Genomic DNA, 26,263 nt, shown 5'->3' with positions numbered 1-26,263 from the left:
AGGGCGAGACGGCGCGGGGCCGCTTTCCGAGGGCGCGTTTGACGGCGGGCGCTGTTTCTTTCAGGACGCGGACGCCGCCCACCTGCCCGGACTCAGCCAGGACCGGCGCTTCCCGGGAGGGAGGCCGGCCGCGACCATGAGCCCCGCGGACCCTCTGTACGCGGTAGCCCCTCGGGTTCTGGAGCTGTGGTCTCCGTGGCAGAGCGCGGCGTGCCCCGCTGCCGGGCCGGGGGCTGCCCGTGAACGGAAGGCCTGGCTGCCCGGCCCGGCGCTGGTCCCCGGGGGACGCTCGGGCCGCCGTGCACCGAGTCTTGCGGGCCTCGGTCTGTGGCCGTGACCCGTCGGCCTGGGCTTTCGGTTTCGGGAGGGCCTCTCCGTCGCTGCCGCCTTGTCCGAGCACAGTGGGGAGCAGGTCGCCCGCATTCCGGGGTGGGCTGGTCTGGCCGAGAATGCGAGTGTCGTGGAGATAGAAGCCCAGGGAAGACCGCGTCGGGCGGAGCTTTGGCCCCGGCTTCAAGTCCTTGGTCGGTGCTGGCAGTAGTGACGGCGGGCAGATCAGCAGTTCTCCGACCCCGCGCCTCGGTTCTTCCGGTTGCATAGTTGCAAGAACAGTGTCTTCGTGAGTGTTCACGGAGAACTCACGCGAGGGGACTGTGCCGCTGCGGAAGCGTGTGATCTGGAGAGTATGCCCGTCTGCCTGTTTGCACATAGCAGTCAGAACCGTGTGCATATCACTCTTGAAGCTTTGAAGAGAAAGCTTCTCTGGAAATACCTTCTGTGTACAAAGATTTGGATTTAGAGACATAATAGTTTTGTTTTCTTTTTCTTGAAGTTGATCATGGCTTGGTGGACGTAGCGTAGCCTGAGTTTTCATCTGGGTTTTGATTCTGCCGCTGGTTGTGTGGCCAGCTGGGCTGTCTGTGCTTAGCCTTCTCACGTTTCAGAAAGAGTGCCTGCCTTCTTACCTGTGAGAGCAGAGATGAGAGCATAGTTATAACAGCACATAATGTGTGTATAACAAGTTACGTTAGGTTTCAGAGTAAGATAACTAGTAGATTGCTGGTTCACATGAAAGTACCTTGAGGAGCGCCTCACTTGAATTGAAAGAATTGTTCTGTAACACATTTGCTACTGGTGAACTAACTAGAGTGAGGAGAGTCATGCAAGTGTTTTCAGGACTGAATGTAAGTTACAAGCTCATTAGTATCAAATCTGTTTATAAACTGAGAGGTAGTCTTTCAAATTAACTCTGATTTTCATGGAAAAGTGCAAAATCAGATAACAAGTTTAGCTACAGGGTCAAAGCATCTTGGGTTCTTGCTGTGAAACAAGAGGAAAGACAAGCAAACTTACAGGCCAGGTTCCACATGCATTTGTAAAACTGGTTTAACAAGGTTAGTCATTTTTGAATCAGTTGCAGAACCTTTTTAAAATTTTCTGTATTGAATTAGTGGTTAGGAAAACTAAGCTATGTTAATGATGTGTTGAATACTTCAAATTTTCGGACAGCCTAAGACTGGAAACATTTTACTGTATAACTGCTATTATTTGTAAATTTAGGTCTCAGTTTGTCCTTTTAATGCATTTTGTTGAAATGTTTCTTCTTCCTTAATACAGTGATGATGAAAGTACGTTTAAAATCTTAGTAGCCACGGATATTCATCTTGGATTTATGGAGAAAGATGCAGTCAGAGGAAATGACACATTTGTAACACTCGATGAAATTTTAAGACTTGCCCAGGAAAATGAAGTGAGTTTGGTGTACATTTGTGCAATTTCACTGCATTCTCTTAGTCAACAGGTTCTTTTTCCTTCTAAAGTTAAGAGATTTGTTTTGTGAGATCAGGTGCTTGCCTCACCTGCTTAAATGTCAGTACGCAAAGAACGCAGGGCAGATAGTGTGCTTTGTGTCCTCAGTTCAAGTAGGAGCGACTTTTGTAAATGGTATGTTAAAACGTACAAATGTTCATGGGGTGTAGTGAGTGTAGGATACTGGGGCGGTGTCTGCTTGAAATATAAAGATGTCTTCCAGGTCGAGGCTGCGGTGGCCGGGGCGGCCACTGCACTCCAGTCTGGGCAACAGAGTGAGACTTCAACTCAAAAAATAAAAAAAAATAAAAAAATAAAGATGACTTCCAGGGTACACACAGGCAGACTAGCCTGTGAAATAAGACAGATATCCATGGTCCTCAGAGGCAAGGTCATACATGGTGAGAGCCACAGGAAATTATAAACAGCATTTCCTGGGAGACCAGAGGTGGAGCAGGTCATGTTGGGTGAGGGTAGCAAGATGAGCTTAGTGAAGGAGGTGGTGCTTAACTGGAGGAGGGGTGGACCTGATAGGTGAGGAACGGAGAGTGAGTGCCTCCATGTGAGGCAGGTGCGAGGGCATAGGCAAGACAGTGTGAGGTATGTAAGGGGACCAGCAGTCCTGTGTGGACAGCATGCGGGAAGTCTAGAAATGAGGGCTTGACCTGCATTAGGGAGGGCCTCCAGAGCCAGATTGGCAAGTTGGTACCCAGGTCTGTAGAAAGTCTCTGACAGCATGAATCAGTTTGAGGCTTTTTTGAAGTGCTGGCATCCGGGAAGGAAAAAAGGACGTGAATTCAAGAGTTACTACAAAGAGCGGATTTGCGCACTTGGATTAGTTCTGGAGGGTGGAGATGAGGGAAAGGGAGAGGACGGGGACTGCAGTGTGCTGAGACTGGATGAAGGGCAGTACCGATGTTGGGAATAGGTAAGTAAGCAAGGTGAGGAATTCTGATTTAGACACATTTAGAGTTAGAGATTCCTGTAGGACATTCAGGGGAAAGTTCCTGGGGGCAATTGGAGCATCCATCTAGAGCCCCAGAGAGAGCTGGGGAATAAATATAAGTGCTGGCAACTTGCATATTAGCGTCTTCAACTGGACTTTTCTGCAGAGTTCTGTCCAGTTTATCTGCAGCTGCAAAGCCTTTGATTCTTCCTCCCGGATGTATGTGGAACCTCTCTCAGCCCTCTGTGTCTTCGTGCCAGCAGACTTAGTCCAAAGCTGCCATCATAGTTCATCTGGACTGCTGTAGCTCCCACTGGTCTCCTTCTGTTTTCCCCACCTTCATTCAGCGTGGCAGCCAGAGTGAACTTTTAAAATGATCACATCACGTCACGGTGCTGCTCCGTATCTTTCAAATGGCCTTCTGCTGAACGAAGCTCGAAACGCAAGGGCCCGTGTGACCGCGGCCAGGAGACCCTCCCCTGTACCTGCCTGCTTTACGGTGCTGCGTCCACGTTGGCATGTTCTCTGCTCTGGTGCCTTTGCGTGGCTGGTTCTCTCTGCTTAGGGCACGTTGATCGTGGCAGGTCCAACCTCTCAGTTCATCGTTCACATTTTACTTTTTTGGAGTTCTTCCTGACACTTCTAAGCATGCTTTTAACACATTACTTTGCTTTATTTTTTTCCATAGCGTGTTTTTGTATAGTGTCATCTGAAGTAATTTATTAATTGTTTATCTTGCTTATGGTCTGTCTTCTTCACTGGAAGTTAAATTCCATGAGGGTGAACATCTTTTCTGCGTGTTTGTGATATATCCTACCACCTAGAAAAGCTCTAGAAAGCAGTAGATACTCTTTAAAATTTGCTTAGAAAGAGGGAAGGACTGTTACTGTCTCCTTTGAAGATGGATTTTTCCTTCCCTAAGGGCCAAGAAGCATGTAGCTAGAGGAGGTCTATGTCCTCCCAGCATCCTGCATGTGTTCTTTCTTTTTTGACTCCAGGCCCTAAGACATTTTCTTTGCTGAGTGTAAATTTCTTTCTCCTACCTTGTCCTGTTGTTATTTTCGTTGCTTGCATCTCTTACCTGCTTTCTCAGTCTTCACTGCATAACCCACTGTAGCCCCATGCTGAGACTTCAGAGGCACGAGAGTCAGTTGAGTGTGACTGCGGTGCGCAAGGTCAAAACCGGGACATTAATATCAATTCATTACCATTACGTACTTTTAAGATGGTGCCAGTTGTTCCGGTAATATTTCTTAATAGCAGTTTGGGGGCAGGTTGGTAGTATCCAGCACTCAGTCCAGGATTCCATGTTGCATTTACTTGTGGTGTCTCATTCTTCTCTAATCTGGTATATTTCCAGAGTCCTTTGTTTTCATGTCTCTGATATTATCAAGACTACACTGGCCAGTTATTTTATAGAATGTTCCTCAAATTGGATATGTCTGGTATTTCCTCATGATCACATTGAGTCTGCACTTTTGGCAGGAACATCAAAGTGAGTTGTGGTGGTCTCGGTGTTTCCTGGAGTTGTCACGAGCCAGTTTTTAAAAATGTTTTAATCGTGGCAAAAACATATAAAATTTGTCTTAACTTTTCTTAAGTAGACTGCTCGGTATTAAGTGCATCCCACTGCCTGCCATGTGACCTGTCTCTAGAATTCTTTGATCTCACAAAAGCTAGGCCTGTTAGGCAACAACTCCTCATTCTCCTCAGTGTGTTTTTTGTTTGTTTTTGTTTTGTTTCTTTTATGCCTTTGGTAATGATAGTTTTCTTCCTTTACTCAAATCATGTTCATTCTTTTTTTTTTTGAGTTGGAGTCTCTCTGTCGCCCAAACTGGATTGCAGTGGCCGCTTCCGGCCACCGCAGCCTTGCCTGCTGGGCTCTAGCGATCCTTCCGCCTCAGCCGACCGAGTAGCTGGAACTATAGGCGCGCGCTATCACGCCCGGCTGATTTTTTGATTTATTGTAGAGATGAGGTCTCGCCATGTTGCCCAGGCGGGTCTTGAACCTGCGGGCTCAGGCAATCCACTCACCTCAGCCTCCCAAAGGCGCGGGATTACAGGCTGAGCCAATGAGCCCGGCTATCATGTTCATTCTTGAAGTCCTAGGCACACTGTATCCTTCTTGAAAGCATGAGCATGCTGGACTTCTTCCCGTATGCTTTTCCTCCTTCACTGAGCTGCTCCTCAAATGTTCTTCAGAACCTCACTTGTCTTTTGTGGTGTAACTCGGATGTTACATTGGCACGTCCCTCCTGGACTGGATTGTCCTCCCCCATCAGGCTCATGGTCGTGCGTTCTCTGCTGCGCTTGTTTACATCTCCATTCCAGTACATGTCAGAGTCTGGCCTATGTTTAGGTGCTGCATGGCAGTGTGTCTCTTCCCTCAGAGCTCAGGCATATCCAGGACAGGGATCATATTCTGCTTGTCGCTGTGTGCCTGGGATCCCGGGTAGGGTCTCGTACATAGTCAGTATTTGATGAGGGGAGGGGCATCATCCATTTCCTAGGTTGCTGTTTCCTTAGCTGCCCTTGACTGTGGGAACTCTGCAGGTAATTGTTGAATGATTTGAATTTGGGTTGCATTTGCCATCTCTTCCATATATCCTATTGAAATGCTATGTTTGTTTGATTTGAGGAGTAAAATACGAAATATGGTCACCTTGGCTAGCCTGAGTCCGGGCTAAATTGGAGTCAGATTAACCACCAGATTGAAAGGCCCTTTGAATAACTAAAATGCAAAATTTTAAACCATAATAGTGTCTTTTGTGAGATTCTTTTTCTACCTTTTTCATGTGTATTTTTAACAGATTTTACCTATAAAACATACTAATTTTAACACCATTTTCTGTTGATTAGGTGGATTTTATTTTGTTAGGTGGTGATCTTTTTCATGAAAATAAGCCCTCAAGGAAAACGTTACATACCTGCCTCGAGTTATTAAGAAAATATTGTATGGGTGATCGTCCTGTACAGTTTGAAATTGTCAGCGATCAGTCAGTCAACTTTGGTTTTAGTAAGTAAGTATATTAGTGTGATTGAGTGAATGATTACTTGTGCAATATTTTCTGTGTAAGACTTAGAAGCACAGTTAGCCATTTTATCTTCACTATAAGCTATTTTCATAGTAAATATAGTTCTTTGAATTTTTTGTACATCGTTTTTTATTTCCCTAATTAATAATGGTGCTATCTTCTCAGGTTTTTATTGTACGTTATGGTATCCTATTCTGTTCATATCCTTTGCCTAGTTTAAAAATTGGGGGGTTTTTTTTGGTCTTTTCCTACCTGACTTGCAGAAGTTAATCTATTTACGAAACTTTTGTTAGGCATATATATTTTTTCCTAATTAGTGGCTTGTCTTTTGACTTTGTGGACTTTTTTGTTGACAGAAATATTTTATTTTTATGTAGTCAAATCTGTCATTCTGTTTCCTTAAGTTTGTACCTTTGAATTATTTGTGATAATTAATCTGGAACCTCATGTTATAGAGATACCGTCATGTCTTTCCTTAAACATTGCAAGGGATACCACACTGCCTTTAGCTAAAATGCTTCCTTAGTCTCTTTCTGCCTGTGTCAAGTTCTCTTTCTTTGTTTTGCGTGGCTCTGACACTTTCGAAAAGTGGTAGTTGTGTGTTCTGTAGAACATCTCTCAGTTTGGATTTTTCTCTTGTTTTCTCATGATTAGACTGGGATTATGGATTGATTTGGGGAGAAAGTAACCCAGCGATGAAGTGCTCTTCAGACAGCATCGTATCAGGAGGGTCATGACGTTAACATGACTTATCACAGGCGATGTTAGCCTTGATCACTGGTTTGATCACGGGTGTGAGGTAGTGTCTTCCAGGTTTTTCCAGTGTAAGTTTGTTATTTTCCTTTTCTGTACGTGGTTTTTCTCTTTTTAAAAAATTTATTTTATTTTAAAGATGTGGGGTTCAGTTCAGGACTAGGTATTCAAGTGGTCATTTTACAGGTAAAGTTTGGGCCTCCCTCTGGTCCCCACTTCGCCTGGTTTGAGGTCAGCTACCCTTAATGATGTTATGTGCCCCCCTTCCCTCCCCTGGTGGTTTCCAGCTACTGCCAATCCCTTTCTTAAAGTATTATGGTAAATATCCAGGGTCTGCTTATGAATGAGAACATATGGTACTCAGTACTTTGTTTCTGTGATAAATCACCAAGTATGATAGACTCTAAATACATCCAGGTTTCTGTGAAGTCCATAATTTTGTTCTTCTTTGTGGCTGCATAATGATGTCTGGGCAGAGAAGTGCTCCAGGGCAGCCTCTGCGGAACACCGTAAGTGGTTTGTTAAAAGTGAGTCCCTAAATCCAGTCCGTACTCCAAGGGAGGGGAGTTAAGCTTCACTTCCAGCGGGAGGTATGTCAAAGAATTTGTGGACGTAAGTTAAAACAACCAAAGTAATTCATAAATATTTTAAGGGAGATATTTTGAGGTTATTTCTCCTTAAAGTATCTCCTAACTTTAGCATTCATCAGTGGATCTCACCCACAGCAGTTAAAACTGTGATGTTCTAATGGTGATCTTTTATTTTCTATATTCTTTCTACATTTTTGAATTGGGATTCTTCTGTAAGGAAGATTTGTCCCCGTTCCTCCATTTACTTATTTATTTATTCAGTTGTCTACATCATTAGGAATTTATTTTTTTCCTTTGGTTTATAACTTAAAACTGTATACGTGTTGCTCAAATTGTCCATCTTCAGCAGTTGGGCTTCCTTTTAGGTCGGCCCTATGTCCTTCTGTTGTGCCCCACATCCGTTGTGTCTTTCCACGGTAAGATGGTCTAGGCTAGTTCTGCATTTTCTCTTCCCTAGCTCTAAACTCAGCCATTTTTCTTCAAGGAGCTGGGGTTCCTTTTGAAGAGTGGGACTTGGAAACTTAGGCTCTCACAGTGGATAGAGCTAAAAAGTACGTGTATTATACATACTGACTTGTGATAATTGATGTACCATGTTTATTTCTTGTCTATTTTTTTAAAATGAGTTTATATTGGGAGGTAATTTTTTTGAGGTTTTATCTGTAAGGAATTTTCTACTTTTAACTTTCTCTTGACTGATAGTTTGGCTGAGAATAGAATTGGGTTTTAAGAGATCTCTGTAATCATTCACATTTGCCTTTGTTTTTAAGAAATCTGATGGGTATCTCTACCCTTCTTCTGTTCAAATGTAGGACTGATGTCATTGAACTTGAGTGTTTTCTTTGTTCTTTCATCTTACTTTGAAGCTGCCTTTTGTTTTTAAATTGCTTCCCTGGCCCTGGAGACATGCTTACCTGCTTTTGCTCCTGTTGTTTCTTGTACTTCATTCCTTTTGCCTAGATTCAGTTTCCTTCTTCCTGAAGTGCAGTTTTCAGTAGTTTTTTTCATTGAGTGTCAGTGGGTGGTAAACTTGTTTTTCTGTTGCTTTTAAGGAGTCTACTGTTAATTGCTGGGAAGACAGTATGGCACAGTGGTTAAGAGCATGAATTCTGGTGTAAGATGGTCTGAGATCAGATGCTGACATGTAATAGTTACAAGGCTGGGTTAGTCACTTAATTGCTTTACTTCCCATCACTTATAAAATGGGAAAGAATCAGGCCAATCTTAGAGAGTTGTTGTGAAGGTTGAGTTAATAGGAATGAAGATTGCTTAGAATAGTGACTGGCATGAGAAAACATTTAGGCAGCTGTACGATTTTCCTGGTGTCTGTAGCATTTGCATTCTTATTTATCTGTGGATTCCATTCTGTTTCTCCTGCTTGGGCTTCTTGCATTTTAGTCTAGTAAGTTTGCAATTTGGGGAATTCTTATTGATTGCATTTTCAAACATTGTTTCTCTTCCTTTCTAAATATCATTTATATCTCTCTTTTTAATATGTAGCTCATAACTTTATCTCTGTGTTGCATTCTGGATAATGTCATCTTCCATTTTACTAGCTTAAATAGAAACTCAAAACAGGGAAATTCTGAAAAGACTACTAACAAATGAGTAACCCAATAGGTCTTAAAATATGATGCTACAGCAATTAAAAATGTGGTATGCCTCGTGAATTGACAAGTGAAAGAGAATAAAAACTCCAGAAATAGCCTCAAATGCATAGGGAATTTAGTTTTTGGTGAAATTTTTCACACCTTGGAAAAAAATATGGATTATTTAATAGAACTTCTAGAAAAAACTGTTAGACATATTTTAAAAATCTAGATGTGGAAAAGTCTTTTCCGAAAGTATGATACAAAACCCACAAGCCATAAAAGACTGATACATTTAATGTCTTTGTAAAAATAAATGTCTATCACAAGAACTGCCTGAAGCAAAGTCAAAAGTCAGTTCATTCAAGGAGAATATTTGCAACTCATTGCACATTAAGGCTGAATGTCCCAAATAAATAGTTGTTTCCGGACTGTAAATCCATGAGTTAATAAGAAATAGGTAAGGAATATGGACATAGTTGGCAGAACAGGAAATAAAATGATACTTAAACATTTAAAAGAAGTTTCATCTTATTCATAAGGAAGACTCAAAATAAAGCTTTGTCGAAATATTTTTCTCCTATCAGGTTGGCATAGATCCTTGATTCTGAATCCTGAGTGTGTAGGACAGTTGCTTAAGAATCTTAAAAAATACTGATGCTCAGTCTCTAGGCCACCTGACTTCGAGTCTCTCCATGTGTATCCTGGGCATTGATCTGTCTTAAAAGGTCCCCAAGATAATTCTCACATGCTCACAGGGTTGAGAGCCACTTGGGATAGATTTAAAAGCTTGATAGCATACTACATTAGTGAGGAAGGGGGAACTGTCCCCTTTGTGCTTTGCTTTGTGTTACGTATACATTTTAACAGCTTCCTGGAGGCAATTTGGCAGCAGCTGTCAAAATTACAGATGTGTGTACTTTTGACCCAACAATTCCCTTTCAGGTTTTTTTTTTTTTTTAACATGATTTCCTCTCACAAGGGCAACAAGATTACTCACTGTACAAGATTACTCTAGCATTTTTTGGAAAACAAAGGACTGGACGCATTTGAGTGTCCATTGGTAGGGAACTGCTCAAATACCATAGTAATCTATATAATGGAACAGAAGGAAGCTCTTCACATGCTAAGGTAGAGCGACTTCTAAAATATGCTGAGTGTTAAAAGCAGGATGCAGACATAAATACTGTGCTGCCATTTGTGTAAGGAGGAAGAGATGTACTTGTTGGCTGATGTAAATATGAGACCTTTTACAAGGATGCACTAGAATGCATTCTTTGCCTCTGAGAAGAGGAACTGGCTGCCTCGAGCCGGCGTGAGACTGGAGGTTGCGTAGGTGGTAAGTGACAGAGCTGGGAGTTTTTACCTGCACCTTCTGGGTTCTGCTGTTCATGTGTGTTCCCTCCTTTCCCCATTCCAAATAAAAGCCTTACACAAAGGTTTTTAAAATTTCAAAGGCCTGTTAGCTTCTTGTTAATCAGATATGCTACTGTTTCATATAGTTTATAAGCACCATTTATTGTAGTAGAGTTTTCTTTAAAATGTAGTGTTTCGAGATGTTTTCAGAGTTTAATTGAAATGAATTGTTGCCTGTGGGTTTATTTTGTAAAGCTCTAAACTAGTAGTCATTTGGCAATGTGGATCATAAAATTTGCCCATGATTGCATTGATTTCTTAGAGGAGAAATTTTGGGAATACAACTTTGGTTCCTTAAGGTATTTTAATTTTTTTGTTTGAAGGTTTCCGTGGGTGAACTACCAAGATGGCAATCTCAACATTTCAATTCCAGTGTTCAGTATCCATGGCAACCACGATGATCCCACAGGGGTAATTAATTATTGTTTTCTTATAGTTTGTTGACACTTTGGAAATGACCTGCTTAACTGGTCTGTGGAAATTATTCCTCCCCCTTTTCCAGCAATTTTAGTCAGATTGACTTCATATAAACTTTTATACTTCTTTTTAGATTTTTTAAAAAAAATTTGGGTTAAGAATTGGTGTATGAGCTGTGCTTTTGTTTTCTTAGTGCTGAGGTTAACAGTAAGTAGCTAGGAGATGGGATAAACACTGCACATTTGTGTAGTGTTTTGCAGTTTACCAGTGCTTTTATGTCTGTCTTGCAAAAATCTCACTTGCAAGAAATTACTGTTTTATGAAACTCTTTAAACCTAAATTCGATTATTTTATTGCCTGTTTGATATGGAAGTAGACTAGCAATCCTTAAGGCGAAGTGTCTTTGTGTTTCATGTGGTCGTTAATATCATGAATTGTCAATTACCTACAGTCTTTTTTCCCCAGGTTTTAAAAGGTCCGCTTGATATTACAAAGCATTTATTTCATGGCTGATTTTTAGTTTTTAGTGGCCAAGACATCAAATGTTCTGATGAGATGTTCACTTTGCATTTCCTGGATGATTCCATGTGCTGTAGATGGTTTACAATAGAAAAATGAAGTGGCAAATACTTTACTATTGTAATTTTGTTTCGAGAGGGTGCTTGTCTCTGTTTTTGTCACTAGTGCATGGATTATGCTTTTAATAGGCAATAGGATATGCATTCAGATCACTTATTTTTGTCGACACATTAATATCTTTTGAATTATTTTGCATAGGCAGATGCACTCTGTGCCCTGGATATTTTAAGTTGTGCTGGATTTGTAAATCACTTTGGACGTTCAATGTCCGTGGAAAAGATCGATATCAGCCCAGTTTTGCTTCAAAAAGGAAGCACAAAACTTGCACTATATGGTTTAGGTAAGTTGGTTTTATTTATTTGTGTCGATAGATGTTTAAGCAATTGGGGAATGAAGTTTTGGAGGAATTTTCTCCAAAATAAAATTTTGGAAAAATAATGAGCCAATCTAATGATTCCTTTTTGGTGATTGTAAAAAATCATAGAAGATTTTGGTAAACATTTTTTAGTAGTTAATAAGAACCAGTAACAGTTGATACTTGGTTTTGTTGTTGTTTAATCAAAAGAAAGTTGGAGTAGATATTAATTTTTAATAGCAGTCTTGGTGAAAAAATATTTTTCTTTTACTATCTGTTTATTATTTCGGACTTTTTTCTTTTAGACTCAGATATAGAATCCTGAATGTTAGAATTGTTGATTATTAGCAAAGCCACGTTCTGATATCTTGGAAGTCTTTGAAAGGTCTAAGGTGACACTACTTATAGTCTTTGCCCAGCCTTCACAGTCTCTTGGAAGTAGAAAAGTATCGTGGTTGTTTATATTTTAAAGATATGGAAAATGAGACCTGGGTATCATCTGATTCTGCGAATGACAGAGCAGGAAGTGAAATATACTTTTTAAAAAAGTCAGTTACAGTGGTTTTAATCACTGCAGTGTTAGGGATCATGGCTCCAGAAAATGGTTTTTCTTTCTGTGTTCAGACGAAGGTCAGATTGTGTGATGCCTCAGTCACCACCAGAAGTACATCTCCTCAGTGCTCCATTTTCTCCCAAACTCTTAGCTCATCCTGTTCCACCTTCTTAACTGGACTCTGTCTCCACCCTCCACCCTTACCCACACCTCAAGCCTTCGCTGTAAATTCTGGAACTCCTTATAATTAATAAATTACTTCTATCATCGTCTCTTCTTTGAATGTTGCCTTCCGGGAAGCCCACTGGTCCCAATGGTCCTGTGTGTCATCCCCCCACCGCCCGCCCAGTTCCCTTCCCCGGGGTTTTTGGGCAGAAGAGGGCTTGCTGTTCTTCCTGCTCTGCCCTCTTCCTCTTCCCTTCCTGCAGACACCCTGCTCTGAAGCTCATGCCTCTGCCTAGACTGCCTGCCTTGTCCTCTCACAGCTTTTGCCTGCCTGCCTTCATCCTTGTCGGTGTTTTCAGCACCTCAGCTCCTCAGTAGATTAGTTTTCCGATGCCTTGGGCTTGGTATGCCTTGAGATTTTTGTCTCCACTTGTATGTTCCACCTTCCGCCTCCGTTGTCTCTTCTGTTGGCCATACCTGGGGAGCTCTCTGTGAGAACCAGGCTACTTGTAGCTCCTTCTACATGATTGGCTTTTCTTCTGAGACCTTCTCTAATCATCATATAAAGTGGCCACACTGTCCGCCCCTCCCAACCCGCATTGTTACTCTCCATCACAGCATCCTGGCTATTTCCCCTTGATAACATTTTGTAGTTATTTTGATGACCTGTTTTTATTGGTGTCCTTGACCAGACCAAGGCAAGCCTATGGAATATGAGAAGACTTAGTTGCAAGTCACTGAATTATTTTAAAAGCACAATATTGTTTATTTTAAAATGATATACCTAAGATTATTGTTTTTAAAACATTTTTATCATTCATTTTAAGCCTATTTTTGCATATTATAATGTGTATACTTATAATTTATAATATACTTATAAATATATATTATAATTTATAATATACTTATAAATATATATTATAATTTATAATATACTTATAAATATATATTATAATTTATAATATAGCAAAGCTAAAAATAGTATTGCTAGAAATCTTAAAAAGTATTTAAGCATAGGAAACTCACATTTTTATTTCACATCGTACTGATTTTAAAAGTATGTAAGTCTGAAATGGAAAACATTTTTTGAATGCAACTGAATGCTATCAAGAACCTAGAGCATACCTATTTTTAAGTGGTTGCAGAATTCAAATATATATCTAAACAGTAAAATGAAGTACTTTGAGAAACACCTAATTTAGAAGTGAAGTATATTTATTTTACAAACCAAAGTAAGAAAACAATTTCAAAAGTAATGCGATGTTCATTTCAGGATCCATTCCAGATGAAAGACTCTATCGAATGTTTGTCAATAAAAAAGTAACAATGTTGAGACCAAAAGAAGACGAGAACTCTTGGTTTAACTTACTTGTGATTCATCAGAACAGGTAAAAGTATTCTCTAAAAAATTCTGAGCCAAGTACTGAGGTTCCTCAAATCTATTTCTAAGCTCACCTACAGTAAAATGCCCTTAATCTTTAAGGTTGTCAATGCAGAATCAGGCAAAACTTAAATTTGCTTTGTGTGACTTCGTTTTGAGGTCACATTACTACCTGTAAGAATGCGGCTTATGGATAAGGCACAAGAGCAATCATAAAATGAATCTCCTTAAATTCAGCATAAAAGTAGATTCTTACTAGTACATTATCCTGTCCCCCTTCCCTGATCCCGTCGACTTCCCTGTACCTCAGAGGGAAGTGTTAAACCCCAAATTCTAAATCCAAGAGACCACCAAAGAGCCAGCTCCAATGCAAACACACGAGGGTCTTTATTCAGGCTCGAGTCTGGGCTCACAAACTGAAACCGATGCAGCGGCTCGAACTTGAGAGCCCCGATCCAGTATAGCAAGCAGTTTTTATGCACAATTACGGGGGGGGGTGCTGGGCGTGACTGGTTTTTCCTAGGCTTACAACATTAACCAATTAAAAGAGGTCATGACGTAGAAACCGAAGTCCGCGAACCTTGCATAATTAGTCCCCAATCTGGTCCGCGGTGATGTCAAGGGACAGAGGCGCTTGAGATTGGTTGGTTTGTTTTTGTTTTTGCGTGGGCTCGAGCTCAGTTGCCTGTGATTGACGGGAAACAGCTAAACGGGCAGAGTGGAATGCCGGATAAGCTAAGTTTACACAGTCAATGCGCGTAAATTAACTTTGGCATATGAGCAGGAGGTTGGAAACATCACAGAGCCCACCAGGAGAGTGGCTAGGGCCACAGAGTCTACCATAATCTAAGCAAAGGAGTGTCCGGAAGGGGCTTATTGCTTAACATTTACACCCTGTTGCAGAAGCAGAAGAAGCCAACATGGCAATTGGGATAAACAGAAGCTTAACAAAGTTTTAAATACACACACTGCTTAAAACATTGTATAACTTTACAATCACAGTCACTACCAGGCAAAGGAATGTACCTAGTCCTACGGGGTCTGAGGTAGGATTTAAAATACTAAGAATTCATAAAATATAGTGAACGTGAGGCAAGGATATATAAAATACAGTGAATGCTTCTTTTACAGCAAGTATAGCTTTTTTTGAGTCTCTTGGGTCCCTCAGGAAGCAGTAGTCTTAATTTTGAATTAATTATTCCATTGCTTTTCCTTATTGTTTAATCATGTGTATACCCGTAATTGTGTCATACTGTATATTTTACAGCTAACCTGTGTTCACTCTGACATTACTGAGATTCATCTGTTTCTGTGCTTAGAAGTGGAAGTGTAATTCATTTTTATTGACGTGTACAGTTATGCTTTGCCTCCTGTCAGTCAATGTTTTCTTCCAGTTTTTTGCTTCTATTAATTTTGCTGTCATGAACATTCTTAGACATATATGTAAGTGTTTTTCCAGAATATGGAAGTGTAGCTAGACCCGCTTTTGTTAGTAGTCTTAAGAAGTTTTATTGTGTTGGTAGGGTGCAGTATGGATGAAGGGAGAGACGTGAAGACGCAGGGTTGATTATTTGGCCATGGAAGTCAGAGATATGAGGTATCAGCAGTGATGGCTGTGACATTGGTAGAGAAGGCACCTCTGAGGGGTTGTCACGTTAGACGTTTGTTTACCACAAACATTTCTGGACACACAAGCCTGCCACTTCCCTGGCTGTGTTTGCTGTCTTCCCTGTGTTCATTCTGTGTAGTCATGCTGCGCTCCTGACACTTTATTTTTGTATGTATTCACACATACACACACACACACACACACACACTGGACGACAGGTTGAGTATCCCTTATCTGAAATGCATGGGACCAGAAGTGCTTCAGATTTTGGAGTTTTTGCATACACACGATGTGATACCTTGGGGATAGAACCCAAGTCTAAATTTGAAATTCGTTTTTGTTTCATATACTCCTATACATATAACCTGACAGTAATTTTGTACAATTTTCATAAATAATTTTGTGCATGAAGCAAAGTTTGTGTTAATTCTGTGTGGAATTTTTCACTTGTGTCTTGGCACTTTACAAGTTGTGGATTTGTAGCATGTTGGAGTTCTAGTTTTCAGATTAGGGATACCCAGCCTGTATTGCCTGTTTCCCACATTAAAACAAGAACTTTGTTTGATACTGTGTCTTCAATATCTATGAGAAACCTGGGACACTTAGTAAATATCTTCATGGTAAATATTGTAGATGAAGGAATGAACTTCTCAGTAAATATTGGTTTGGAGTAAATAAATGCTATGTTGAAGTATTTCAACAGTTTTACTTAAATCCCCAGTGATATAAGTTAATGTTAGGGAAACGTTTTTCTTCTTATCTTCTGTCACCTTGGATTTCACATATCTTTAATAATAACTAATCTAGATATAAAACCACAGTTTGCAAATCACTTATATATAATTAATATTGAAAATGCTGCCAGGCTCGGTGGCTCAGCCTGTAATCCCAGCGCTTTGGGAGGCCAAGGTGACTGGATTGCCTGAACCCGCGGGTTCGAGACCCGCCCTGGCAACTTGGCGAGACCTCATCTCTACAAGGAATAAAAAAAAAATCAGCTGGGCATGGTAACATGTGCCTGTAATTCCGGCTACTCGGAAGGCTGAGGTGGAAGGATCACCGGAGCCCAGTGGGTCGAAGCTGCGGTGGCCAGGAGCATGCCACTACACTCCAGTCTGCGCAATGGAGTGAGACTCCAACTCAAAAAAGAAAAAGCTTATCTTTTATGTAAGATTGACATTTTTACTCCTATCATTTTTATAACTAGTAAAAAAAAAAACCATGATTTTATTAGACACATTTTTTTTTTTTTTTTTGAGTTGGAGTCTCACTCTGTTGCCCAGACTGGAGTGCAGTGGCCGCTCCTGGCCACCGCAGCCTCGACCTTCTGTGCTCCGGTGATCCTTCCACCTCAGCCTTCCAAGTAGCCAGAATTACAGGCATACGCTACCACGCCCGGCTGATTTTTTGATTTATTGTAGAGATGAGGTCTTGCCAAGTTGCCCAGGGCTCAGGCAATCCACTCACCTCAGCCTCCCAAAGGCACAGGATTACAGGCTGAGTGACACGTTTATATTTAATTCACTTTTATTTTCTGTAATTTTGGGGGGGAGGGTGTATAATCAGACTGATGTATAGGTTTCTATCATTGATAGAGAGCATGCTTTTCTGACTTGACCGAAGAGTAAAAGTCTTTCCTGATCTTCCTGTAAATATAGAACTGTTGACTTTCTCTTCTAGGGTCCTTTTGTGTGTGTCCTGCAAGTTTGGAAAACCATCAAGATCAGGAATTAGATATTCATTATCTTTGCATTCTCAATTCCTTGAAGTTTCTTAGAAGATTGTCATAAGATCTTTGGTGAATGGAGAAAAAGATCTGTATGGGCTTAAGGAATATGAATTTTTATATACTGCTGTAAATTTATTTTATTTATTTTTCAAAATTTTGGTGTAGGAGTAAACATGGAAGTACAAACTTCATTCCAGAACAATTTTTGGATGACTTCATTGATCTTATTATTTGGGGCCATGAACATGAATGTAAAATAGCTCCTGCCAAAAATGAACAACAACTCTTTTATATATCACAACCTGGAAGTTCAGTGGTTACTTCTCTTTCTCCAGGAGAAGCTGTAAAGAAGTAAGTGATTGTTATATATTTCAACTAATTTCTTAAAAAAAAACCTGTGCTGTAATAATCTCATCATTCCATGGTTTTAGGGCCTTGACAGTATTGTTATTTATATGGTAAAATATAAGAGAACAGGGTTATAAAATCTTAGACTTGAAAGAGATCTGAGGACAAAACATTTCTATATTGTTCTTAAGAAGAAAACTATGCCACAGGGGTATAGAAATAGTCCTCTTCACATAGTGACTAAATATTTTCAGGTGGCCAAGTCACAGGGATGCAGCATGTCTAAACATATATATAGTCTCATAAGGAAAAATAGGTATCATGATAAGTATAATAAATATTGTACCTAATATGGGAGAGGGAAAAGAAAAAGAAGTGATTATTCTATATTTCGACCCAATTCTTTTTTTTTTTTTTTTTTTTGAGTTGGAGTCTCAGTCTGTCGCCCAGACTGGAGTGCAGTGGCCACTTCACCGCAGCCTCAACCTGCTGGGCTCCGGTGATCCTTCCACCTCAGCCTTCCAAGTAGCCGGAATTACAGGCATGCGCTACCATGCCCGGCTGATTTTTTGATTTATTGTAGAGATAGGTCTCACTGCCCAGGCGGGTCTCGAACCCGCGGGCTCAGGCAATCCACTCACCTCAGCCTCCCAAGGTGTGGGATTACAGGCTGAGCCACCGAGCCCGGCTCTCGACCCAATTCATAAGAAATTTTTGCTGCAATAATCTCATCATTCCATAGGCTTAAGGTAGGTTAATTGTATGATAGGTTTATTTATGATGGTTGATCATTTTGTGTAGTCTTTTGTCCTCAAATCTCTTTCAAGTCCAAGATTTTATAATCTGGTCCTCTTATAGTATGAGATTACTTCAGATATTTGAAAATATATTTGAAAAATAATGGATGAGTGGATTTTATTCTGAGCAAGAAGAATATTACCATTTTTTACTGTGATAGTAGCAAGATCAGACGGCCAAAAGCATTTCTTTTTAAGGGTATGATTTTATAAAGAAATACTTCATAGAAACCCAGAAATTTGAGAGTTTTGATGTGCACGTTTTCTGAGGAAATTTAAATTGTGACTGGGCTCTCATCTCTCTTCTTTTTAGGCATGTTGGTTTGCTGCATGTTAAAGGGAGGAAGATGAATATGCAGAAGATTCCTCTTCACACAGTGCGGCAGTTTTTTATGGAGGATGTTGTTCTGGCTAATCACCCAGACATTTTTAACCCAGATAACCCTAGAGTAACCCAGGCCATACAAAGCTTCTGTTTTGAGAAGGTAATTCTTTTTGATAAAGTCAGTGAAATCTACTTTAGTTGAGAAATTATTTACCTTCAACTGAATAATTTGATAGAGTAGAAGGAAACCTTTATATTGATTCCATTCTTATGAAGCTTATAAAGAACCATGGTAGTTCAGAGAATGAGTTTAATTGTACCAGAGATTCCCTCCCCTTTTTTTTTAAGTCACTGAGATGGAAGAATACTGGATATAAAAGAAGCTTTAATTAAGTAGCTCAGTTCCTTCCTTGACTTTTTAAAACCCATATATGCATAATATTTTCTCAATCCTGATTTGATAATTTGTTCAGTTTATCTGTAAAAGCAGACAGTGACTTTGATCGGGGAATAGGAGAATATTATGATGCATGAGGACAGCTTTGACCTCGCTAATAATCTGGTAGGCATCCCTTTCACGCTGAAAGCTACCCCAAATATGATATTAAAGCATGTTTGCTATGCACCCTGTGGCTTTAGCTTAAATTCCATACCTCCTTTTCCATGCAAATTGCCACCGCTAGGCCTCTGAGAAAGTCTGAAGCCACCGTAGAGGTTGGGTGAATGCATTTAATAATATGTAAGCTGATAGCAGAATGATGTGAATTGCCGACATGCAGTTCTTATTCTTTGTCAGCTTTCTACTTTACATTTTATTCTTGTAAAAATTCATGTAACAATAACTATGATTAAGAATATTGGCTGCCTCATGATATGTACTGTGCGTTGTTGGCAGCATTTAATCCAGTCAGCTGTGCTACAGACAGATAGGCTCTGCCATCCACATCTTATATGCAAGGAACCGAACCTTAGATGAATAAGCCATTCAGTGTCACAGCTTTATGAGCAACGTGTAGCTCGCAGTACTTTGGCATTTAAGAAGATGCGGACTTCAAGATGACTGACTCCAGAAACTCACACTTGGATTAAAACCGGTACAGCCCTAACCCAGTCTCTCGAGCTGGAGAGCTGTAGAGTGCATTGATTGGTTTTGCATTGGTTGCGTTCAGGCCTGAGTCACGTGCCCTTCCTTGGAGTCAGCCCAGTCTCTCAGCTTGGGCGCAGCTGACATTTGGGACGAGAGAAGTATTTGCCGGGGGAGGCCTTTCTATCAGTAAGGGATGCTTGGCCATGTCCTCCCTGGCCTCTGCCAGCCAGGTGCCAAGTAAACCTCGTCTTCCCAGTCAGTGACATTCCCAGTGTTTTCAGACTTTGCCAAACGTTTGCTAGAGGGGCAGAATCCCCTCTGGTTGAGCTTCATGGGGTCAGCTCCACCTACATCCTGTGAGCTTGAATGGGATGTGAATTCAGAGAGGAAAGTGGGTTCTGATGACACGAAAGTAACAGAAGTCTGCTTAAGCCCCAGGGGTACACACAGCTTTCTGTTATCTCTGTACTTGATGTACATTTCGGTTATTATACTTAGTTATGTTATTACTTAGAAGCATGTGAGTCTCTTCTGAGCTCTTTGAGGACCAGGCCCGTATCTTACTATTATATCTCCGCACTTGATGTAGTACCTGGCAAAAAGGTGCTCTATAAATAAATGCTTGTTGGATTGAAGAATTGACCTAGGAGATCATATTCTTACAGGTCTGTGGGTCCAGTATGGTAGTCACTAGCACACATGGCTGTTTACATGTAATTAATTAAAAATTCAGTTCCTCACTTGCATTAGACACCTTTCAAGTGCTCCACACCTACAGGTGGCTCATGGAAGCCATATTGAATATGCAGATATAAAACATCATTGCAGAAAGTTTTGTTGGACTGCATTGTTATAGTGTAAAAGACAGGATTATAAAATCTTAGACATGGAAGAGATGTGAGGACAGAAACACTTACTCCATATTGTTCTTGAGGTCAGAACTAGGTTATAGGGGGCAGTTTTTATTCCAACACAAGAACATTCTTTTTTTTTATGTACTTAAAGATGTGGGCTACAATTCTGGACAACACAAGAACTTTCTAATAACAAGAGTTACTCATCTGTGACATTGGCCACATGAAGGTATCTAGCCACTGTGCACAAAATCACTTGTGAAGAGGATTTTAGTACTGCATCCTTGTGCCTTGGTTTTCTTCTTAAGAACAATATAGAAGTGCTTTTGTCCTCAGATCTTTTTCAAGTCTGAGATATTATAATTTTGTCCTCTTAGAGCATAAGACAACTTCAGATATTTGAAAGCAATTGCTTTTATTTTCTTTTAACTTGAATTCTTCCAAGATTCTTTGGTTATGGAGCCCTAAATACTCTGGTCAGTCTCCCATGGATGGTATGGCTAAAACAACTTGATTTATTTGGTTTTAAGTTGATAAGATGAAGGAAATCTTGTGGAAACATGAAGAGAAAATGGAGCAGGAATAATGCTTTCAGTTTTCTGAAAGAATTACTTTAGAGATTGGAAGAAAAGCATTAAGGAGTGGTATTAGTGGATGTACTACGAGAAGGTATATTTAAAAGGTCTTATAAATGACCTAGGAAATAAAGGTGATTGTGTAGTTCAGGAAAGTTTCTGTGTTAGTAATATAAGTTGCTGTTCAGCCGATTTAAGCTAAACTTTGTTTTTTAATATTTATTTATTTGAGATTGAAACAATGCTAGAAAGTGCCGAACGGGAGCGTCTGGGACATTCTCGACAACCAGAGAAGCCTCTTATACGACTGCGAGTAAGTCCTATTTACATAAGTTAAACTTAATTAATCCTCATAGTACAGTAATGTACAATTTATGTGGATTTTTTGAGAGTAGTAAGGAGAGTGCTTGTAACAAGACCAATCACTACTGGAGGCAAAAATAATAAAGCAGCAAGGATCTGACTAATCACAGTTTAATTGAATTACTTTTATTTTTCTCATGTTCTAATTAATTTGCTGTTTTATTTAAAGACTGACTGAGGTCTCTGACTTCATCTTTATATATTTATTTATATATTTATTTATTTATTTATTTTTGAGTTGGAGTCTCACTCAGTCGCCCAGACTGGAGTGCAGCAGCCGCTCCTGGCCACCGCAGCCTCGCCTGCTGGGCTCCAGCGATCCTTCTGCCTCAGCCTTCCGAGTAGCCGGAACTACAGGCATGCGCTACCACGCCCAGCTGATTTTTAGATTTATCGTAGAGAGGAGGTCTCGCTGCCCAGGCGGGTCTTGAACCCGCGGGCACAGGCAATCCACTCACCTCAGCCTCCCAAAGGGGCAGGATGACAGGTCTGACTTCATCTTTAGTCTTCGTGCGCTGTGTTCCAGGCCCCTGGCCTTCCTGCATTTCCCAAGCATGTGAGACCCACTTGTGCTTTCCTCCGGTCTGCCCTTGTGTTCCTCTCTGAGACCCCACAGTCGTTGAGATTGCAGCCCTGTGCCTCCTCTCCAGTGCTCCTGACTTGGCTACCTCCTCTTTTCGTTTCTCTTTTCTTCCGTAGCACATCCTTCTAATGTACTACACAGCAGCTGATTTGTTTTGGTTATTGTTTGCCCTGTTTCTTATACCTGTGAACCTGCTGATCTTTTCCTCCATGATGGAAACAAAGAAAAAAGCAACAGACCCCTTCTCTACCATTGTGTCTTTCCTTCCCTTAGCTTCTACCCTCTTACTCTCTTCCAGGCCCTGAAAGTAGATACTTAGCATGCTCCACATCCAACATGCTCCTCCTCAGTTCACTGTAATCGGGCTCTGAACTCCCCATGTCAGGTGGGAGAGGAGACCTTCAGTTGTCCAACCCTGCAGATGTTGGTCTTGCTGAATCCTTCTTGGGCATCTCTGAGTTGTCTGTATCCCTCCTAGCTCTTAGCCCTTTTCTCACTCTAGGCTTGTGGCTTTGCTGGCCACCTATAAAGTGATGGCTCCCAAATGTTTTCTTGGACTTCCTTGTTGATGTACGTTTCCAAGGGTCCCCTGAAACTGCATCAGGGAGTGTTCTTTTTGCATTGGTGTTGGCATTATTGGGAAATTGTTAAAAATTCAGAATCCCAGGCCCCACATCACACCACTGCATATTCCCAAAATCCCCTGGAAATGTGTGTACATTTTAGAATCTGAGAAGTCCTGGCAGGTAGATGGTGGAGTTGGAAACCTCCTGGGTTTGTCTGGCTCCTCCACTAGTCATATGACCTGGAGCAATGGTCTTTGTAAAACACACTGTTGGGTGTCTTCACTGCTGAAAACAACTTCATTCCCTAAACTTGTTCGGATAGCAGTCAGGGGCCTCCATGATCTGGTCTGAACCAGCCTCTTGGGCTTCTTCCTCCTTTTCCTGTAGCACATTGTCAGCTCCAGTCTTCTCGGATGAAAAGCTACCGCTCCCTGGGCCTGGTGTGGTCTCTTTTTTCCCTGGAATCCTTGCCCATGTTGATCCTGCTGTGGAAAGTGCACTTCCCTCTGCCTGTCTCTGTACCTCCTCCAGTCCCCAGCTGGAGCCTCTCTCTTCCCACAAGCCTCTTCTCACTTCCCCGGAGAGCTGGTGCTGCTTTCTTTGTGTCCTCATTCTGCTTTTTCACATGCCTCTTATAGCACTGGTCACATTCTGGTGGCAGTAGCTATCTGTTTGCATGTTTGTCTTTCCAGTTGCTGATGAATTTCTTGACAGCCAACACTGCTTTATTGATGGTTGTATTCCTAGCCCTTAGCAGAGTGCCTAGAACATTGCAGACACCCAATAAAGTTTGCGTAACGAACAAGTTCTGGAACTCTTAGGAGCAGAAATTGCAAATAAAAGGCTAGGCTGGAGTTTAATGATTAAAATGTCTGAGGGATTTTGGGAAGACCCAGTAACTCTAGCATTTAGTGTTTTCTGTTTTATAGCATGGCAGCTGTAGTGATGGTCCTGGCCATACAAAGAGTGTCACCTTCAGGGAATTACACAGGCCTTTCCATCGGCACATAAGAGTGCATTTTTCTTATCTGTCTGCCTGACTAACCAGACTTTCTAAACAGAAAATTGGCATTCCTTTCTCTAAACACAGTAAATAATATATTTACCTATGAAACGAAAGAATAGATGCTGCTGTGTAAGTAATATTGCGAAACTACATTCTATTGACTAAAGGGCCCTCATTAATTATTGAACACATCTCACAGAGCCCTTTCTGTTGTGGATGCTGATGACGCAGTGATGGTGAAATGGATGAGGTTTTGAATGCGTGGAGCTTAGAGGAGGTGGAGATTTGCAGAGAAACACAATAAACAGATATCAAAGAACAAAACGAACAAAAACTTAGCAGAGTGACAAGTGTGAGGGAGAGTGTGAACAGGTGGCAGTTCTCCTTGCAGCCTCAACCTGCAGGCACACACCACAGAGCCTCATTTTTGTGTTTTTTGTAGAGGTGGGGTTTCACCGTGTCGCCCAGAAACATGGCATCATATGTAATTATTTGTATTATAGAAAATTATAAATTTAAAACTACCAAGCATAAACACTGTGCACACTAAAGGACAAGCATGTTTCCTAAGAAGGGACAGTTGTTTCCTGGCCTTCATATGGTATCCTGTATTTCTAGGTGGACTATAGTGGAGGCTTTGAACCTTTCAGCGTTCTTCGCTTTAGCCAGAAGTTTGTGGATCGGGTAGCTAATCCAAAGGACGTCATCCATTTTTTCAGGCATAAAGAGCAAAAGGAAAAAACAGGTAAGCCATTAATTTTTACAAGTTAAAAAATGGCCCTACAGGATTTAGTAAAAAATATAAAATAATAGTGGAAGGTGTTTTAGTGTGATTGTAATATTTTAGACAAGTAAACTGATAGTTGGAATAATTAAATCTCTTGTCTTCTAAAAATCAGCTGACAATAATTCTTAAACCTGTGGATGGATATGAATAAAGAAATGGAAGGCTTTCTCTATAAACATTGTTTTTCCTAAAAAGTCCTGTTGAGTAATTGCTCAGAATAAATTTCTGTAACTTGCTATGTATTATTAATGTTGAGATAATATCTCTCAACTTTTGCTTAAGTGATTTGACTTTAAAACCTATAATGATTTAGGAAGACTTCAGACTTTTGGAATGAGATATTCCATAATTTGATGTTACTGATAATCCAAGTAATTCATTTTCAATTAAATTTCATAAAAACTAATTGTCCTTTTTAGCATTTATAAAACAAGATAATCCAACTGAAATAGTGGTTTTTCATAAGAAAATATCGATCCTTTAGATATAGAGGCTCTTCTCCGTGAAGCTGTTGAATCAGAGAATGGTCACAGAAATGCATGACCTTTATGTACAAGGAAGCTGTCTAGGTTTTTATTAGCCTAGATTTAATGAGCTTCTATTTTCATTGTCAAATTGTGATCAGACCTGAAACAATTAAATATTTAGATGGAGTTTATGTAATTCTGCTGTGGGAGAAGAAAACTCATATCAGAGAATTGTATTTTTTACAAATTTTATAGGTTTTAATTAGTTGTTTCTTCATAATGGTTTGCTTGAATTGTACATCCTTATCAATTCCTTGAAATGTTATGGGTATAACATTCATAAAAAGACAGAATATACAACTAGGACCTTATCTTGCTTGAATTTCATCCATAGAGAGTTTTGTTCTAGTGATTTTTTTTTTTAAATTTGTATACACATAAGTTGCTCGATAAAAACAATGGCATTTTTGTATGCCTTATTTATTTACAATAATAATTATTTTTTGCATGTTTTGTTGAAAATATTTTCTGTTTTGCCAGCTCTGCCATTCAACTGCATATGTGAGTGGGAATTACTAAATCTCTACTGTTCATTTTTATTATCTATCAAAGCAGGATAATAACCTTTTGCCTCATAGGATTGTTGTGAGGATTAAATGATATACTGTATAAGTGGTCTCCACATAGTGTCTGGCATAGTAAAATGTCGTCATCAGATTTATGAAGTAATATTAACTCTCCTGCCTTGAAATTCAAAAAAGACCAGTGTTTGCTTGTCCTTGCCACTTGGCCAGGGAAACACTGGTGCCCTTTCCCTTTTAGGCTTTTGCATATACTTTTCCTCGCCTGAACTGTTCGTTTCCCTGTTTTGCAGTGAATCTTTTCATTCTGTAACTCTTAATTCAAATGACAGCTGCATTTGATAGCTGCACATAATTTTCATCCTTCTTGAGAAGAGCTCATTGCTTTCTTCTCTGTGTGTCATAGTCTCTGGAGCAGAGAATTCTCTGATTACCACCTTGTATTATCATCGTTTATTTTCATGGGCAGCGAGAATATCTTTCTCATTGTGCTTTAACACCAGGTCCCACACACTTGACATTCGTTTAGCTGACAAAAGTCGTTGGCAGAGTAGATGCTGCACTCTTTCCTGACCTCCTGCTCACGTGCTTCCTAGTATGTGCCTGCTGCTTTCAAGACGATCGTCTTGCTTAGGGATGCAGCAGATTGGCTTGAAGTGCGTTTCCCGTCTCTCGAAGGTTGTCAGGAAGGTAACGTGCTCAAGCGCTGAGATGTAATCGATGCTTGTAACTGATAAGTCGGGCCATTCTCGAGCGACACTGGCTTCCATGTCTCGAGCTGTGAGTGCGTGGTGACGACGGCAGGTGGAGTTTCGAGTTGCTCCCCTCGCTCATCCCAGGCCGTGCCCCAGTTTTACCCTGTGGCTTTTGTGGCTTCAGCACAAATACCCAGACCGCGGAAAGGCAAATTCACACCTTAGAGTTATTGTGAAAGAAGCTTTGACCTTACGTACCCCCGGAAAAAGGGTCTCGAGGACTCCTGAGGTCCGTGGTCTCCC

The 26,263-nt window shown here is 40.6% G+C and overlaps 1 protein-coding gene across 2 annotated transcripts in view; it reads left to right on the top strand.

Moving 5' to 3' along the window:
- The first annotated feature begins 136 nt into the window (after positions 1-136).
- The window catches only part of MRE11 (MRE11 homolog, double strand break repair nuclease), a 52,857-nt gene continuing 26,730 nt past the window's right edge, over positions 137-26,263 (top strand). For both annotated transcript variants that reach the window (XM_008051467.2, XM_021709332.1), the window contains exons 1-10: positions 137-156; positions 1,618-1,750; positions 5,615-5,775; positions 10,462-10,549; positions 11,333-11,474; positions 13,481-13,595; positions 17,092-17,277; positions 18,385-18,556; positions 21,145-21,225; positions 24,049-24,175. In XM_008051467.2, coding sequence (XP_008049658.2) covers positions 137-156; positions 1,618-1,750; positions 5,615-5,775; positions 10,462-10,549; positions 11,333-11,474; positions 13,481-13,595; positions 17,092-17,277; positions 18,385-18,556; positions 21,145-21,225; positions 24,049-24,175 — 1,225 coding nt within the window. The remainder of the gene's footprint in view (positions 157-1,617; positions 1,751-5,614; positions 5,776-10,461; positions 10,550-11,332; positions 11,475-13,480; positions 13,596-17,091; positions 17,278-18,384; positions 18,557-21,144; positions 21,226-24,048; positions 24,176-26,263) is intronic.

This window comes from Carlito syrichta, unplaced genomic scaffold (genome assembly GCF_000164805.1).
Source record: "Carlito syrichta isolate Samal-C Ts95f unplaced genomic scaffold, Tarsius_syrichta-2.0.1 Scaffold174579, whole genome shotgun sequence".
NCBI classification, from domain to species: Eukaryota; Metazoa; Chordata; class Mammalia; order Primates; family Tarsiidae; genus Carlito; species Carlito syrichta.
Note: the sequence above shows the minus strand (reverse complement) of the source record. Positions and strands in the feature narration are given on the sequence as shown.